A 16280-nucleotide genomic window follows, 5' to 3' on the forward strand; every position below is an offset into this window, starting at 1 on the left:
AAGACTTAAAAAAGAACCTGATTTCATTATTGTCTCACATATCCAGCTTTTCTTTATCCAAATAAATTAATCCTCTTTATATCTGCCAAACTTTTGTTTTGGAAGTTCAGCTTCTTCGGTGGCTGCTGGTAATAGTGATGGTAGTTTTATTGAAGCACAGAGGGGGAAAAACTTAATTTGCCAATTACCTGTAATTCAGCTATCCAGATAGTTTAGGTATCTTCGTGAGAATTTTATCAAGCTCCTCATAGAATTTTTGGTTTGTAGATGCAGTCTTTCATGTCTTTGTTTTTTTTAAGAAGCAGTAAAATATTTTGTCTTTCAAATTTCAGGATACCAAGGAAACCTTCCGTCTTCCATATTTTCTTCTTAGTAGCATTTTTATTGAGATATAATACACATGCTGTACAATTCAGTGTGTAAACAAACTATTTTTAAGTGTATAATTCAATGATTTTTTGTGTATAAATAAACTGTATTTTAAGTGTACAGTTCAATGATTTTTTAGTATGTTCATAGAGTTATACAACTATATTCACAATTTTAGAACATTTTCTAAAATAGCAAGAGACCCTATACCTATCAGCGGTTACTCCCTTCCTCTCCCCGTCAAGTCCTTGGCAACCACTGTTCCACTTTGTCTATAGATTTGCCTGTTCTGGACACTTCATGTAAATGAAATTACTTGGCATAGTGTATTCAGGATTCATCCATGTTGTAGCATGTGTTGATACTTCATTCCTTTTAATTGCTAAATAACATTTTGTTTTGTGAATATTTTACATTTTATGTACCCATTCATCAGCTGATGGACGCCAGGATTGTTTCCACTTTGTGACTATTTGGACTGCTGTGAACATTCATGTACAAGTTTTTGTGTGAAACTATGTTTTCCTTTCTCTTGGGTGTAGACCTAGGAGTAGAATTGCTGGGTCTTGTGGTAACTGTCTAACCCTTTAAGTTAGTACCTGCCATATTTCTTTTACCCATCCAGATAGACTAAGCAGGTGGTTGTGTAGAAGCTAGATTATTCAGCTTTGATTCCAGAGACCTGTTTTGGGACACTGTGGAGCTGTTCAGAAGCTAGAACAGTGAGACATTTCTGGTCCCTTTTCCAGCATTCATTGTTCTTGTCCCTACTGACTTGAATAGTCCAGCTACAAATAGAAATGCTTGTGACTCGTTCAGAGCAAGTCAGTGAAACTGTCCCCAGCCATCCTCTGGAGATCATGAAAGAAGGTAGCAGTTCCCATTGCCCCAGTTTCAAGTTACAGCTCCAAGGAACCCGATCTCTTCATGCTGCCACCCTGTACTTTTTTTGCCTGGTAGTTTGTTATGTTTGTGGTGTTTGATCATTTATTTAACAGATATTCTCAGATCCTTCTGTTATTTGGCAGTATGCTAGGTTCATGATATATAATGGTAAATCTAACATTCATTATCTCTCCCCCCATGAAGCTTAGAATCCAGTGGGGGAGACATTAAACATGTCTTTGGGAAATAGCTGCATTTGATTCTGCAGAAGATTTTAGTCTGTACAGTGGAGATGAGCGTAGTAGAGCCACTTAACTGCACTGCCGTACGGGGGACTAGAGGGCAGAGTTCCTCAGAGGAGCAAGTGTGCTGCCCCTGCAGTAGCGCTGTGGCTGTGCTCTGCCTAGAGACAGAGCCTTCTAGAAGGATGAGAAGAGGAGAACTGAATAAAGTTTTAATACTTATGTGAGAGCTCATGCTAAGTATTTCTAGCATTGTACCTCTATTACTAGTTTTGGAACCACCCACCTATGGCATGACCCCTTGGGCTTCTAAGGAAGGTGGAGGAAGTGAAAAACAATTTGACTTGCAGTAACCTAAAGATAACATTTCTTTCAAGAATCCAGTGTGTCACAAATGTAGAAATTCATGAGAACTTCTGTAAAAGGGTATGCTTTCTCCTTCCACCTAAATGAATTTCTCTTAGTTCGGGTTGGTGGGGTATAGGGGTTGTACACCCCTCAACATAACTGCTATTATATATTGATATTGTACAGTTCCTTCTGATAAGGGAAACTAGATCCTTATCAAGGCCATAAAACAACAGAAAATGAGACTGAATAGAGATATTCCCCAAATATCTCACATTATGCAGAGACAAAAAGCCATTTGATAAATATTTCAATTCCCAATTTTCTGTCTGGTTATTATATGATCTTTGTAACATTTGGTCCCTATAACACTCTTTAACACTTTTTTTCAGGTATTAGGGATGCTTATACCAGATTTTGTTATTATTCATAAACATCATCTCTTTCGTAGAATACTCAAAAATTAAATAGCCATCTAACAGCATCTTAGGAAAACAAACTGTCCTCCATATTGAAAACGAAAGCCATGTTTTCTTACTAAAACACATTGTAACTAATGTGAAATAATGAAGTGAAATCAGGCTTGCATAGCTACTCTTTTATTGTTTTTTTTTCTTTTTACAGTAGATCCTTGTTGTTTATCTGTTTAAATATAGCAGTCTATACTTATCAATCCTAAACTCCCAGTCTGTCCCTCCCCACCACCCTTTGCTCCAGGTAACCATGAGTTCATAATCTGTTTCTGTTTTGTAAATAAGTTCATTTGATTCAGGTAAATTCAGTAAAATTTTAAGAACATATTCTTCCTAAAAGATAAAGGAAACTGCCATCATTCATCATTTGGCCAGCTACCTGTGTAGCTGAAGCATGCATTTTGGCATTTTTATCACTGTTTATGTGAACACTGAGACCTATTATAAGCCAGGGATTGGGCGTAGGTACTAGAGTAAATGCATGAATAAGACACGATATTATTATATCATATCATCATTTTGTATTTATGTTTGTATTGTAATTATTATTATAAATATGTATAAAGCAGTGTGATTAGAGTTATCCAAGAAGTAAAATTTGACCTATTAACCTTGACAGAGCATGGGAATTTGGTGGGTTGAAGTAGAGGAAGGGCTGGTTTGGATTGACTTAATGGTGGTGACACAGTAAATTGGTAACTAACAACTGAACTACTATTGCTACTTAAACCTTTTTTTAACTTATTTTATATTGGAGTATAGTCAATTAACAGTGTTATGATAGTTTCAGGTGGACAGCAAAGGAACTCAGCCATCCATATACATGTATGCATTCTTCCCCAAACTCCCCTCCCTTCCAGGCTGCCACATAACTTTGTATTTAAACCTTTTAAATCAGTGTATTGGTTATTTTGTGATTTCCCCCTACTCTCTCCACTCAGAAACACTTAGAAGTTGGTAATAAAGCATTAACTTCTTACTTGGTTAACTAGTTACATAGCACCCATTAACTTAATGCTTATCCTGTAAGTTTTTAAGAAACCTAACCTAACTCTTTATTTGGAGAAGGAAATGGCAACCCACTCCAGTATTCTTGCCTGGAGAATCCCAGGGACAGGGGAGCCTGGTGGGCTGCCGTCTATGGGGTCACACAGAGTCGGACAGGACTGAAGTGACTTAGCAGCAGTAGCAGCAGCAACTCTTTATTGCCACAGCTTAGCAGTAATATTTAGTAGAATGTTTACAAAATAAAAGGCTACATAAATATATTTTTAATCGTGATATATTTTAATTAATTTTGTTTGTTTCTCAAAGGGATGTCCGTCGCTTAGTGGTTGCCATGTCTAGAGCCAGACTTGGACTCTATATCTTCGCCAGAGTATCCCTCTTCCAAAACTGTTTTGAACTAACTCCAGCTTTCAGCCAGCTCACAGCCCGCCCACTTCATTTGCATATAATTCCAACAGAACCTTTCCCAACCAGTAGAAAGGTAAGACTTCTTTCTTCATTGTGTGGGACAGCATTTTTTTAGGTGACTGCATTGTTTGAGAGCACCACATAGGTCGTCTGATCACTGGTTTAGAGTGCTCCTTACACTAAGGAACTGAATTAGATCTTCTATGTAAAAATAATACCAGCTATCATAGTAAGGAAATCCTTACTGGATTCTAACACTTACCGCTTAATGTCCTCTTACTGTTCTTATGTCCTCCAAACCCTAACAGTGTTCATACTTAAGTTGGAGACATGAACTTCTATTGAAGTGTTATCTTTCAGTGTTTTTCACTATATACTTAACTTTCTTTTTCTGTTTTTTAAAATTTATTACTGAAGTATAGTTGATTTACAGTGTTGTGCTAGTTTCTGGTATACAGCAAAGTGATTGAGTTATACATATATATACATTCTTCTTCATACTTTTTTCCATTGTGGTTTATCATGGGATATTAAATATAGCTCCCTGTGCTACACAGTATATTGTTTATCCATTCAATATATAATAGTTTGCATCTGCTAATCCCAAACTCCCAGTCCATACCTCCCTCACCCACTCCCTTGGCAACCACAAGTGTGTCTGTCTGTTCTTTCATAGATACGTTCATATGTGTCGTATTTTAGATTCCACATATAAGTGATTGTACTTAACTTTTCTTTTTGCCTTCTTCTAGAATGGAGAGAGACCATCCCATGAAGTACAGATAATAAAGAATATGCCCCAGATGGCAAACTTTGTATATAATATGTATATGCATTTGATACAGACCACACATCATTATCATCAGGTAAGTTTTCTCGGAATTGACTTACTATTGTTCTTGCTGTAGAATCTTCTCTGTTGGCAAATAAATCTTTAAAGTACTTGATTATTCCTTGTGAGACACCAGCTAAACCAAAGTAGATTGCTATTCATATAACATCTATATTTTAAAAACATCTTTTGTAGATACGATCTGGTATATAATAAATTCCACATATCTAAAGTATACAATGTGATATGTCCTGGTATTTGTATGTACCCATGAAAAGCAAAGGAGAAAAGGAAAGATGTAAACATCTGAATGCAGAGTTCCAAAGAATAGCAAGAAGAGATAAGAAAGCCTTCTTCAGCAATCAATGCAAAGAAATAGAGGAAAACAACAGAATGGGAAAGACTAGGGATCTCTTCAAGAAAATCAGAGATACCAAAGGAACATTTCATGCAAAGATGGGCTCTATAAAGGACAGAAATGGTATGGACCTAACAGAAGCAGAAGATATTGAGAAGAGATGGCAAGAATACACAGAAGAACTGTACAGAAAGATCTTCACGACCCAGATAATCACGACGGTGTGATCACTGACCTAGAGCCTGATATCTTGGAATGTGAAGTCAAGTGGGCTTTAGAAAGCATCACTACGAACAAAGCTAGTGGAGGTGATGTAATTCCAGTTGAGCTCTTTCAAATCCTGAAGATGACGCTGTGAAAGTGCTGCACTCAATATGCCAGCAAATTTGGAAAACTCAGCAGTGGCCACAGGACTGGAAACGGTCAGTTTTCATTCCAATCCCAAAGAAAGGCAATGCCAAAGAATGCTCAAACTACTGCACAATTGCACTCATCTCACATGCTAGTAAAGTAATGCTCAAAATTCTCCAAGCCGGGCTTCAGCAATATGTGAACCGTGAACTTCCTGATGTTCAAGCTGGTTTTAGAAAAGGCAGAGGAACCAGAGATCAAATTGCCAACATCCGCTGGATCATGGAAAAAGCAAGAGAGTTCCAGAAAAACATCTATTTCTGCTTTCTTGACTGTGCCAAAGCCTTTGACTGTGTGGATCACAATAAACTGTGGAAAATTCTGAAAGAGATGGGAATACCAGACCACCTGATCTGCCTCTTGAGAAATTTGTGTGTAGGTCAGGAAGCAACAGTTAGAACTGGACATGGACAACAGACTGGTTCCAAATAGGAAAAGGAGTTCATCAAGGCTGTATATTGTCACCCTGTTTATTTAACTTATATGCAGAGTGCGTCATGAGAAACGCTGGACTGGAAGAAACACAAGCTGGAATCAAGATTGCAGGGAGAAATATCAATAACCTCAGATATGCAGATGACACCACCCTTATGGCAGAAAGTGAAGAGGAACTAAAAAGCCTCTTGATGAAAGTGAAAGAAGAGAGTGAAAAAGTTGGCTTAAAGCTCAACATTCAGAAAACAAAGATCGTGGCATCCGGTCCCATCACTTCATGGGAAATAGATGGGGAAACAGTGGAAACAGAGTCAGACTTTATTTTTCTGGGCTCCAAAATAACTACAGATGGTGACTGCAGCCATGAAATTAAAAGACACTTACTCCTTGGAAGGAAAGTTATGACCAACCTAGATAGCATATTCAAAAGCAGAGACAGCCTGGCGTGCTACGATTCATGGGGTCGCAGAGTCGGACATGACTGAGCGACTGATCTGATCTGATCTGATGACTAAAATTGAGATTATGAACAGATACATTATTCCCCCCCTCCAAAGTTTTCCATGTACACCTGAATAATCCCTCTCATCCCTCACCAGTTCTTATTCCACCTTCTCCAGGAAACTGAGGATCTACTTTCTGTCACAATAATTAGTCACCATATTTTAGATGTTTATGTAAATAGACTCAAACAACATGTACTCTTTTTCCCCTACCTGTTATTGCTCAGCATTATTTTAATATTCATTTGTACTTCAGAATGTATCAGTAGTCCTTTTCCTTTTATTGTTGAATAAGCAATCCATTATACAGATGTGCTAAGTTTACCCATTCATAATTGATGGACATTCGGGTTTGCCTCCAACATTGGCTCTTACAAATGAAACTACTATGAACATTCTCCTACAAGTCTTGTACCTTCTCTTTGGTAAATTTCTAGGAGTGGAATGGTTGGGTAGTATGGGAAGTATGTATTCAACTGTTTTTAAGAAACTGCCCACCTGTCTTACAAAGTTGTCGTTGGTCAGTTGCTAAGTCATATCCGTTTCTGCAGCACTGTGGACTGCAGCTCGCCAGGCTTCCCTGTCCTTCACTGTCTTCTGGAGTTTGCTCAAACTCATGTCCGTTGAGTCAGTGATGCCATGCAACCATCTCATCCTCTGTCACCCTATTCTCCTCATGCCCTCAAGTCTTCCCCAGCATCAAGGTCTTTTCCAATGAGTGGCTCTTCACATCAGGTGGCCAAAATATTAGAACTTCGGCATCAGAACTTCCAGTGAACATTCAGGGTTGATTTCCTTTAGGATTGACTAGTTTGATCTCCTTGCTATCCAAAGGACCTCTCAAGAATCTTCTGTAGCACCACAGTTCAATTCTTTGGCATTCAACCTTCGTTATGGTCCAACTCTCACATCCGTACATGACTACTGGAAAAACCATAGCTTTGACCATAGTCTTACAAAATTGTACTATTTTATATTCGCACCAGCAATGTGTGAGTGCTCACACATACTTACGCTTGATCTTTTTTATTTTAGCATTCCAGTAGGTATGTAGTGGTCTCATTGTGGTTTTAATTGGTGTTTCTCTAATAATTATTGATGAACATCTTTTCATGTGGTTATTTGCCTTCTGTATATCTTATGTGAGGATGTGTCTATTTAGATCTCTCACTCTTTTGGATTGTTTTATTATTAATGAGTTTTGAGAGTTTTAAATTTTAATCTGACTGCAAGTTCCTCATCAGATGTTTGTTTTTACAAATACTTCCTAGTCTGTGACTTTTTTTTTTTTTTTCATTTTTAGGTGTCTTTCAAGTCCCAGTGTATCAAGTTGTTTCTTTGTGATTCATGCTTTTTATGTCCTAAAAGCATTTAGCATTACCCAAAGTTATGGTTTTATTCCAGTGTTTCATTCTAGAAGTTTTATAGTTTTTTTGTTATATTTATAAGTATGATACATTGTGAGTTAATTTATTTGGTGCAAGAGTTGAATTTTGCTCATTTCCATGTGAACATCCAGTTATTTCAACACCATTTCCTGAGGAGGCTGTTTTTTCCCCTCTGTTGACCTGACTTTTTTTTTTTCTTTTTTTTTTAGATTAAAAAAGCAATTTTTCAAATTGAGATCTAATTGACACATAATTTTATGTTAGTTTCAGGTGTATAAAATAATGATTTGGTATTTCTATACATTGCAAAACAATCACCACAATAAATCTAGTTAATATCCTTCACCACACAAAATTGCACATTTTTTTTCCTAATGTTGAGAATTTTTAAGATCTTGTGGTTTTAGTAAAAAAAAAATCCATTGACTGTATATGTGAGAGTCTTATTTTTGGGCTTTCTGTCTTGCTCTGTTGATCTTTGTGTCTTTCCTTTTGCCATTACACTATCTTTCTTAGAATTTCTTTATAGTAAATATTGAAATTAGATAATGTGAGTCCTGGAAATTCCCTTGGTAGTCCGGTGGCTAGGAAGGACCCCATGCTTTCACTGCCAAGGGCACAGGCTCAATCGCTGGTCAGGGAACTAAGATATTGCATGCCACACATTACGGCCAAAATGATAATAATAATAATGTTACTCCTTCATTTTTGTTGTTCTTTTTCAAAATGTTTTTGCCTATTCTAGTTCCTTTGCTTTTCTCTTTACATTTTAGAATCAGCCTATCTCTTTCTATCCCTAGACAAAAGCATGCTGAGGTTTTGATTAGGATTTTTGAGTATTATTGCTTAGGATCAATTTGGGAGAAATTAACATAACAATAGTTAGTCTTCTTTCCATGAGTATGATATCCCTCTCCACTATATTTAGGTCTTTGAATTCTCTCATCAGTGTTTGGCAGCTTTCAGCCTACAGCCTTCATACATATGTTGTTAGTTTTATCGCTAAGTATTTCACATTTTGTGCTGCCATTGTGAATACTGCTTTAAATTTTTTTCAGTTTCCAACAAGAGAAACAAAATTCCTAAAGAAAGAAGCCAAGCCTTAGCTCCAGAAAGGGAAGCCGAGTATATAGGGCTGCTCCAGTGCTCTGGTTAAGTGGGACAGAAGCCCTGTACCTGCTGCTCTCTCCCTGCCTTGTCTCAAGGCTTGGTTCATCTTCCCCCTCACAGCGCTCCTTGATTGAAGTGGGCCTTTTCTTGAGTTGGTGTGCCAGTCAGTCCTAATCAGCCACTCTTTTCCAGTGTTTATAATAAGTTCCTTTATGAAAAAATTTAATAGCTTTTGATATTGGTTTTTCTCCCCAAAGATTTAATATATATTCTCATCTTATTATCTGATATCTGTGTAAGCATATTCCATGGAATTGACAAAACCTAGGCCATTATCATCAGAGTTGTTACCTCTGCAATATAAAACAGCCCTCAGTGTTTTGGAGCTTTCTAGGGTGACAGTATCTATTAGGAAGATAATGCGGGAGCGTAACTTTATAAGCCAGGTGGATTTTTTGTTTTTTGATTCATTAATGTTTTCCCTCTTTTTTTTTCTTCATCAGACTTTATTACAGCTACCACCTGCTATGGTAGAAGAAAGTGAGGAAGTTCAAAGTCAGGAAACAGAATTGGAAACAGAAGAAGAGGCCATGTCTGCTCAAGCTGACATTGTACCTGATGAAGCAACAGATGCCAGCTCCAGTCAGGAAACCTCAGCCTCTGAGACTGAAACCACCCCCAACCAGACAGGAGCCAGCTCCAGTCCAGAGGCTATCCCTGCTGAGTCTGAGATCACTGGGACAGGACCGGTAACTGTACCATCGGAGAATAACACCCCTCATGATGTCACATCCACTCCCGGAGAAACCGAGTAGCCAAGCTGTAGCCCTTCTTAGAGAGAACATTTCATTAACAAAGTCATAGGTAAAGTTACTTCTTGTATTTTATATATGCTTCTGCCATTATAATGGCACTAATTAATATTCAGTCCTTATTTTTGTTAGCTGATTGTCAGTGTTTGTCGTCTTGGATATATTAAAAAAGAATGTATGTGTATGAACAACTCCAATTTTATTTGTTCAATCAGAAGAATAAATAACCATTCCTTTGCTATTTTGATCATTAACTATGTCTGTAATCATACCGACATTAGAAGAATTTTGTATGGAATAATAGTTCACATTTTTAGTGAACTTCTCTAAAAAAAAGGATAAAATGTACTGGAATTAACCATAAATGACCTTAATTAAGCAAGTGTCCAAATTGGGGAGGAAATCATTTCTTCTATCATAGTGTGAGATGATCAGGTCATGTGTCTTTTCTGTCCTTCATTTCTTTGCTGTCTTCCTTGATGGAAAGGCATTAACACCACAGGATATAGACTACTCCAGTCCATCGAAGAGGACATGCATTTCCTTCCCCCAGACCTCAGAGTGTGTTAGAGTCACCTAGAATGTCTATTTATTCTTGAGGCTGCTCCAGAACTAATGAATCAGAGTCTCAGGGTTAGAGCCCAGGAGCCTGCATTTTTATGTTTACAGGTGCTACACCATTAACATTTGAATTGCTGACTGAATGGCATTGGATTAGTCTGGTGAAGACTGAGCCAAAATTCGTCATTCAGCTAAACAAGAAGAATCTGGCAAATCCATCTGGGCAGGAGCAAAGGTCCAGGGTCCAGGCAGTGAAAATCAGTGAACTTATTTAATTCCTGTATTCATGATGGATTTCTCCCAACACAGAGGTTCTAAGTTTTCTGTCTTGTTTAGTTCTCCTGATAGATAGCCAACTACAAGGAGACCTCAAGGTAAAATGTGCTTCAGATTTGGGAAAGCAACTGTACTAGGACCTTGCTACTCAAGTGTGGTTTGCAAATCAGCAGCATCAGTGTTGCGCTGAAATTTGTTAGAAATGCAAAAGTTTGGGCTGTAGCCCAGGTCTACTAAATCTCAGTCCACATTACCACAAAGTCCCTTGGTGATTCATCTGCACTTTGTAGTTTGAGAAGCACTGTACTGAGATTACTGTGCTGTCCTCACATGAGCCAGAGGTAGAACAGTGATTCTGTGATGATAGAATTTACAGTGAGTGTGACTTATGTTTTCTGACAATGAACCTCTACTTACAAGGTCCCTGGGCATGGTGACCAGAGAAGAGATGAATATGTATATGTGGGGAGGGTGAGATTGCCCACTGGCTCTCTTCCCGCTTTCCACATCTGCTGGAGTGGCTAAGGGGCACATTTCCCCAAAGTTCTCCTCCAGTGCATCTACCTTGAGGCCTGACCATGTCCAACAAAGTTTTGAAGAATTAAGCAAGAATTAGCACAGTGCCAGTGAAATGCTTCTCTGGTCTTAACATTTCGAAGGAATGATGAATTTGTCAGGACATTAAACCCAGAAAGTCAAGTCCCTGATATTTTTGAGTAACTAGTGTTTACTTAACTTTACAAGTCTATGGTGGGTGTCATTTAGACTCTCATCTTGATGCTTCCCGCAGCATCAACAATTGTGTAAAGATTGGATGGGGAGGGGGAAATGAAGTGATAGGATAATGAGGAGAGTGAAATGCCAAGGAAACTAAACTCAGAAACCCACCTCTGTTTGTTAGCAGAGCCAGGATGGCACCAAACGGTCTGTTATGTAATTTCTCTGGGTATAAGCATTTGAAACCAGGTGTTGTGGGCCTCACCTAGTGTGAGGACTACTCTCAGAATTATTTTCATTTGTGAATATATAGTATCAGGCTAAGCAAGAGGGAAAGCAGCTTTACCGTATTACTGTCTTTCCTAGAAAAGATTGATTTTTCCCTCTAGCCTTTAGAGGATATGAATCATGGTACCTGAAACCAAAATAAGCAAACTGTTGTGCTGTCTTTCCTTAAATAAATCATTTCCCTAAGACTGTATATCACTCTGTCTAACTCGGTGACTGAACTTTTTTATCGGCCACCTGATTTTTATCACTAACAAGAAAATTTTAACTGGAAGGTAAATAATTTCTTTGCCTTCATCAAATTAAGAAAGGGATAATGAAAGTGGGACTTGAATTATTTTAAATTGTTTATTCACTAGAAAGGCCAGTGAATTGCAGTTGACTATAAAATTGTGTAATTTTTAAAGGAACTTAAGAGAGCTTTTCTTATTTTAAATAATGAGGAAACTGAATCAGAGGTTCTTAACCAGGGTCACAACTGTGGGAGACTGGGGTAGAATCCAGTTTATAGACTAGGGCAGTTTTTGCTTTTTTTTTTTAAGTCAACCACACTTGAGCACTTGCTTCATAAATGTAAAAATTTTCTATTTAACTTGGAGTTACTACAGACACAGGTATTCTCGCCAGGTGACCATTTCAGATTAATGTTCCCATTGCTCTGCATCCTGTTTTTCGTATTTGAATATGTCATGATTTTGGAGTTTATTTTTAAAAGCAAACCAAAAAGACACATGCCAAGAGAAATAGCATGAAATGAAGCAATTCAAGTATTTAGACTTTTTCCCACAAAATGCTGAGTTAAGAAAGTTCATTACCAGCAGTTGAGAATAAATAGCTGTATTGATTTGGGCAAGTGAGTGGAAAGATCTAAATATTATCAGTTCCCTTGAAGTTAGTGTGATGATAAAAGATATTTTGTTAGATACGAGAAAAATAGTACAGATGGACCATTTGTGCTCCTATAAAAAATGAAGTTTTTTATGATCAGGAGACAACATGATATTGTAAAACAGACTTTGGATTCATCCAGTCCTGACTTAAATTTTACTTCATTTGCTCATCAGTATTTGGTTTGACCTTGACAAGTATTATAACCTCTCTAAGTCCCAGTTTTGTTATCTACAAAATGGGGGAAAGATCTGTTTGTTTGTTAATAGGGTAATTCTTACGAAAATATCTGCCACCTGGCTGCTCAGTAAATACCAGTACCCACCCCACCCCACCCCACCCCCGCCCTCCATTTTCCTCCAAATCTTTTATTACCAAATAATTCTCTGACTCGAGCACCTAGCTATGCCCCGACCCAGGGAGCATGGAGGACGATGAAGGCCAAACGTGGCGGCAGTTGACATTTGAGATCAAGGGTCAAATTTACTGATTCAGAACCTTGAAATCAGCCCATAACAACATTGAGGAAGGTCTCTGCTGAAATTAAAATATCTGGCAGATGAAGATGCTAGGTATCATTGTGCTTGGGATGTACTGATAACATCAGTTCTGTATCCTGTATCACCCACCTCAAGATCATCTATATTATTGCGCTTATCTAGCTTGAATATGCTTTTTCCTTTTCATCTTGCAGTCACTCATATAGTGTTTTAGAGATGTTTCTTCAATTAAAATAAGATTAAACAGATTGGAAAAAAAAAAAAAACGACCTTTTTGCACACGCCAGAAAAGCTCTTAAAAACAGGCAGTGCTTTGCTTCCTGTGAAAAATGCTTGGCTGTTAGCCTTTGTAATTATGAAGCAGTCATGTTAATAGATGTTTAAGAATGATAACAACTGGAGCTGTACTGAGCCAGTAATGGAAATGAGCATGTGAGACTGTTTTTTCTTTATCCATTGCTACTCTTCAGTGCCCAAGAAAGGGTTCTAATTCAGAAGTATCCAAAAGCTTTGGACATTCTTGTCTTCCTTCATAGAGACAAACCCCAGCTCAGCCTTCTGGAGCATGACTCAGAATGCAGCACAGTTGCTGTGCAGACTGACAGCTTTATTGCTGGCTCTGCCTTTTTGTTTCCATTTAACATCACTGCCTACTTAAACTTTTGCACTTACATATAAAGATGGCTGATCCCAGTATTTCTCAACATATGTTACAAAAACCATTCATCTGAAAGAATACTTGGAAAAAAACACGTTCCATGGTCAAATAAGTTTGAGGAACATAATTAATTATTATTCCCCATTTGTAGACTAATAGTGCATTGTTAGTTAATGAAAGGTTATTTACTGCTGGAAAAAAATCAAGTTAACTTTATTTAATCTAGCATTTCTCAAACTTATTTGACATTGGAACTCTTTCTTTTTCTTCTTTAAATTAAGACATTCCAGGGAACTGGTTCTGAGGTTTGATATTTTTACATTAGCAAATGAACTTTGATTCCCCCTTAGAAAATTAGGGGGGTAAGAATATACAAGCCCCAAATATGCTGCTTTGGCAAAGGAATATTTTGAGCTGAAGGCAGTTGAGAAGACGCAGATACAGGAAGTTTTCTCAGTCCTTTTGCTTCTGCCTGAAAGCAGGGCATGAATTTCCCTTTGTAAAGATGTCCCCTCTCTCCTGAACTAGGAAGAAAACACCCCTTATTACTACACACAGAGATGATGCTGAAATGAGTCTGCATAAACCTTACTAAAATAACTCACCCTTATCTTCCATTAATTTCCCCATATATTTACTTTCCCACAATTTACAACCCCTAAAAACTCAAACTCCTTTTTTTGCCTTATTTACTTTTCCATAATTTATTATCTTTTGTTAAAATAGTATATAAGCTTAGAAGCCTAATAGTCTGGGTGGAATTTTTACTTCTTTTCTGTGCAACTCCATGGAAGTAAAGTTAAAAAACATCAATTAAATTTATATGCCGTTTCTCCTATCAATTTGTCTTTTATCAACTTAATTCATAGGCCCCAGTTACAGACCTAAGAAGGCAGAGGAAAAGTTTTCTCTCCCCTACAAAAATAAGACTTTAATACATTGTTTTTCCACAAGTAACCAGAGGCTCAAGTAACAGCAGAAGAATCTAGAGGTGAAGTGATTTGTACAAAATGTCACAGTGTAATTTGTTGAGTGTCATGTGGTATTAATAGCAACATCCTGAAAATGCAAATGAGTAAAAATTTGATCAGTGTACCATGACATTTGTTCATGTGAGCCTTCGAAGAAAAGGTCACTGAGCATTTTCTGTTTACATTTTAATTTTAGGCTCCAAGATTTCACACCAACTTTTTCTCATTTTTTTTTACTCTGCAGTAAAAGAACAGTCTATGTATTTCCAATGTGTGTTGTTTTCTCAGTTCTCTAAATGTGTGTTTTCTTTAAAAGTTTGTTTCAAAAAGGGAGAGGATTTAACATGGGCAACGGGTGCACCAGAAATAATAGAAGAAAATTTAGACAAATATAAAACATGAAAAAAATTTCCTTTCAGAAAAATGTAAGAGAGAAGACCCCAAAACTTACCTTGCATCAGACATGTTAAATTCTCTCTTACTTGATCTCCAGAGATGACTGCCCACTTCTCTCTTTCTCTCCATCTTTGACTTAACTTGGTACATTCACCTGAGACCTCATCTCACAGTAAATCTAAGGGCAAGAACTTCAATGGTAGCTGTTTCTCCTTGGGAGATGCCTGGTTTAATATGAATAGCTATTTTGAGAAACTGATTTTATCAACCTGTTTTTTAAAAAAGTCAAGAGTTCCTGATAGAAGGTGGTCATGTAAAATATTATCTTTTTCTTCTCCAGGCATTCATTCACTTTGAGGGGAGTTTTCTTCTGGCTTTTAGTTCAGCTGTTCACGATGAACGTGGTTCTGTATGACTGTGTTTCTGTCACCCCTCTGCGTATAGCAGCACTTCCCAGTGCTGGTTTCTTCTAACCCCAGACTTCCCCAGGAACAGTAGTGGAACAAGAATAGACGAGGTTAATTTACATTTTACTTTGCTGGTTGACTGCTTGTCACAAAAGTGAATTAAGTTATACATAATAAACTGTTGGAAGATATCTTTGAAACGGTCTAATTCTTGACTATTCCTAGACTGAGTCTCTCCTGTGTGACAGGCAACAATGCCATAGTTCATAGAGGAGAAGCACCGAGGCATTGGCTGGTTTGCCTCGGACACGATGGTTAGTTTAACTGGGACGAGAACCACCATCTGATAAGCAGGCAGATCCCTCACCTCACAGATGAGTAAGGCAAACCTACCAAAGAGTTCCTCTCGCGGGAATTCCCTGGTGGTCCAGGGGGTAAGACTCCACATTTTCACTGCCACGGTCCCAGAGTTCGATGCCGGGTCAGGGAGCTGAGATCCCACAAGCTGTGCAGTGTGGCCAGAAAAAAAAAAAGAATTCCTCCCAGGCTTAGAATACCAAAGAGAAGACTAGGTTGCCAGAATCAGGATAGAGAATAAGAGGTCTATAAAAAAAGATGCACTTTGATGTTTACAGTGTTTATACTTAAGGGTGAAAGCCAAATTAATATTTCTTTTGGATTAAAAAGAGTATGAGAAACATATAATGTGAAGGGACTGTAGTAAGTAATGTTTAATTGTCAAAATGCTAGTTAATTATCCTAAAGCTATTTTTTATTTTTAAGCAAAGCCAAAAGAGGTTAAATAGCAATTTTGAAAGACTGTAGTAAATGATAAGGGAAAAGCTAGAATGTACCAAGACCTGCACTTTGAATTACTATTATAGGCATACCTCAGAGATACTCTGTGTGTGTTCCAGATCACTACAATAAATTGAATATTACAATAAAATGAGTCACAATATTTCAGCTCCCTAGTACATATAAAAGTTGTTTACACTAAAATGTAGTCTATTAAGTATGCTAAATAGCATTATGT

At 37.5% G+C, this 16280-nt stretch overlaps 1 protein-coding gene across 2 annotated transcripts in view; it reads left to right on the forward strand.

The window, feature by feature from the left end:
* The window catches only part of AQR (aquarius intron-binding spliceosomal factor), an 87279-nt gene extending 71453 nt beyond the window's left edge, over positions 1-15826 (forward strand). The window contains exons 33-36 of one of the 2 annotated variants that reach the window (XM_070378263.1): positions 3632-3806; positions 4486-4599; positions 9274-9634; positions 15178-15826. In XM_070378263.1, the coding sequence (XP_070234364.1) occupies positions 3632-3806; positions 4486-4599; positions 9274-9585 (601 nt within the window). In that variant the 3' untranslated portion in view covers positions 9586-9634; positions 15178-15826. Of the gene's footprint in view, positions 1-3631; positions 3807-4485; positions 4600-9273 lie in introns of both variants that reach the window. The other variant, XM_005892469.2, reaches the window with a different exon arrangement.
* Positions 15827-16280: the final 454 nt, after the last annotated feature.

Source organism: Bos mutus, chromosome 10, assembly GCF_027580195.1.
Source record: "Bos mutus isolate GX-2022 chromosome 10, NWIPB_WYAK_1.1, whole genome shotgun sequence".
Classification (NCBI taxonomy): domain Eukaryota; kingdom Metazoa; phylum Chordata; class Mammalia; order Artiodactyla; family Bovidae; genus Bos; species Bos mutus.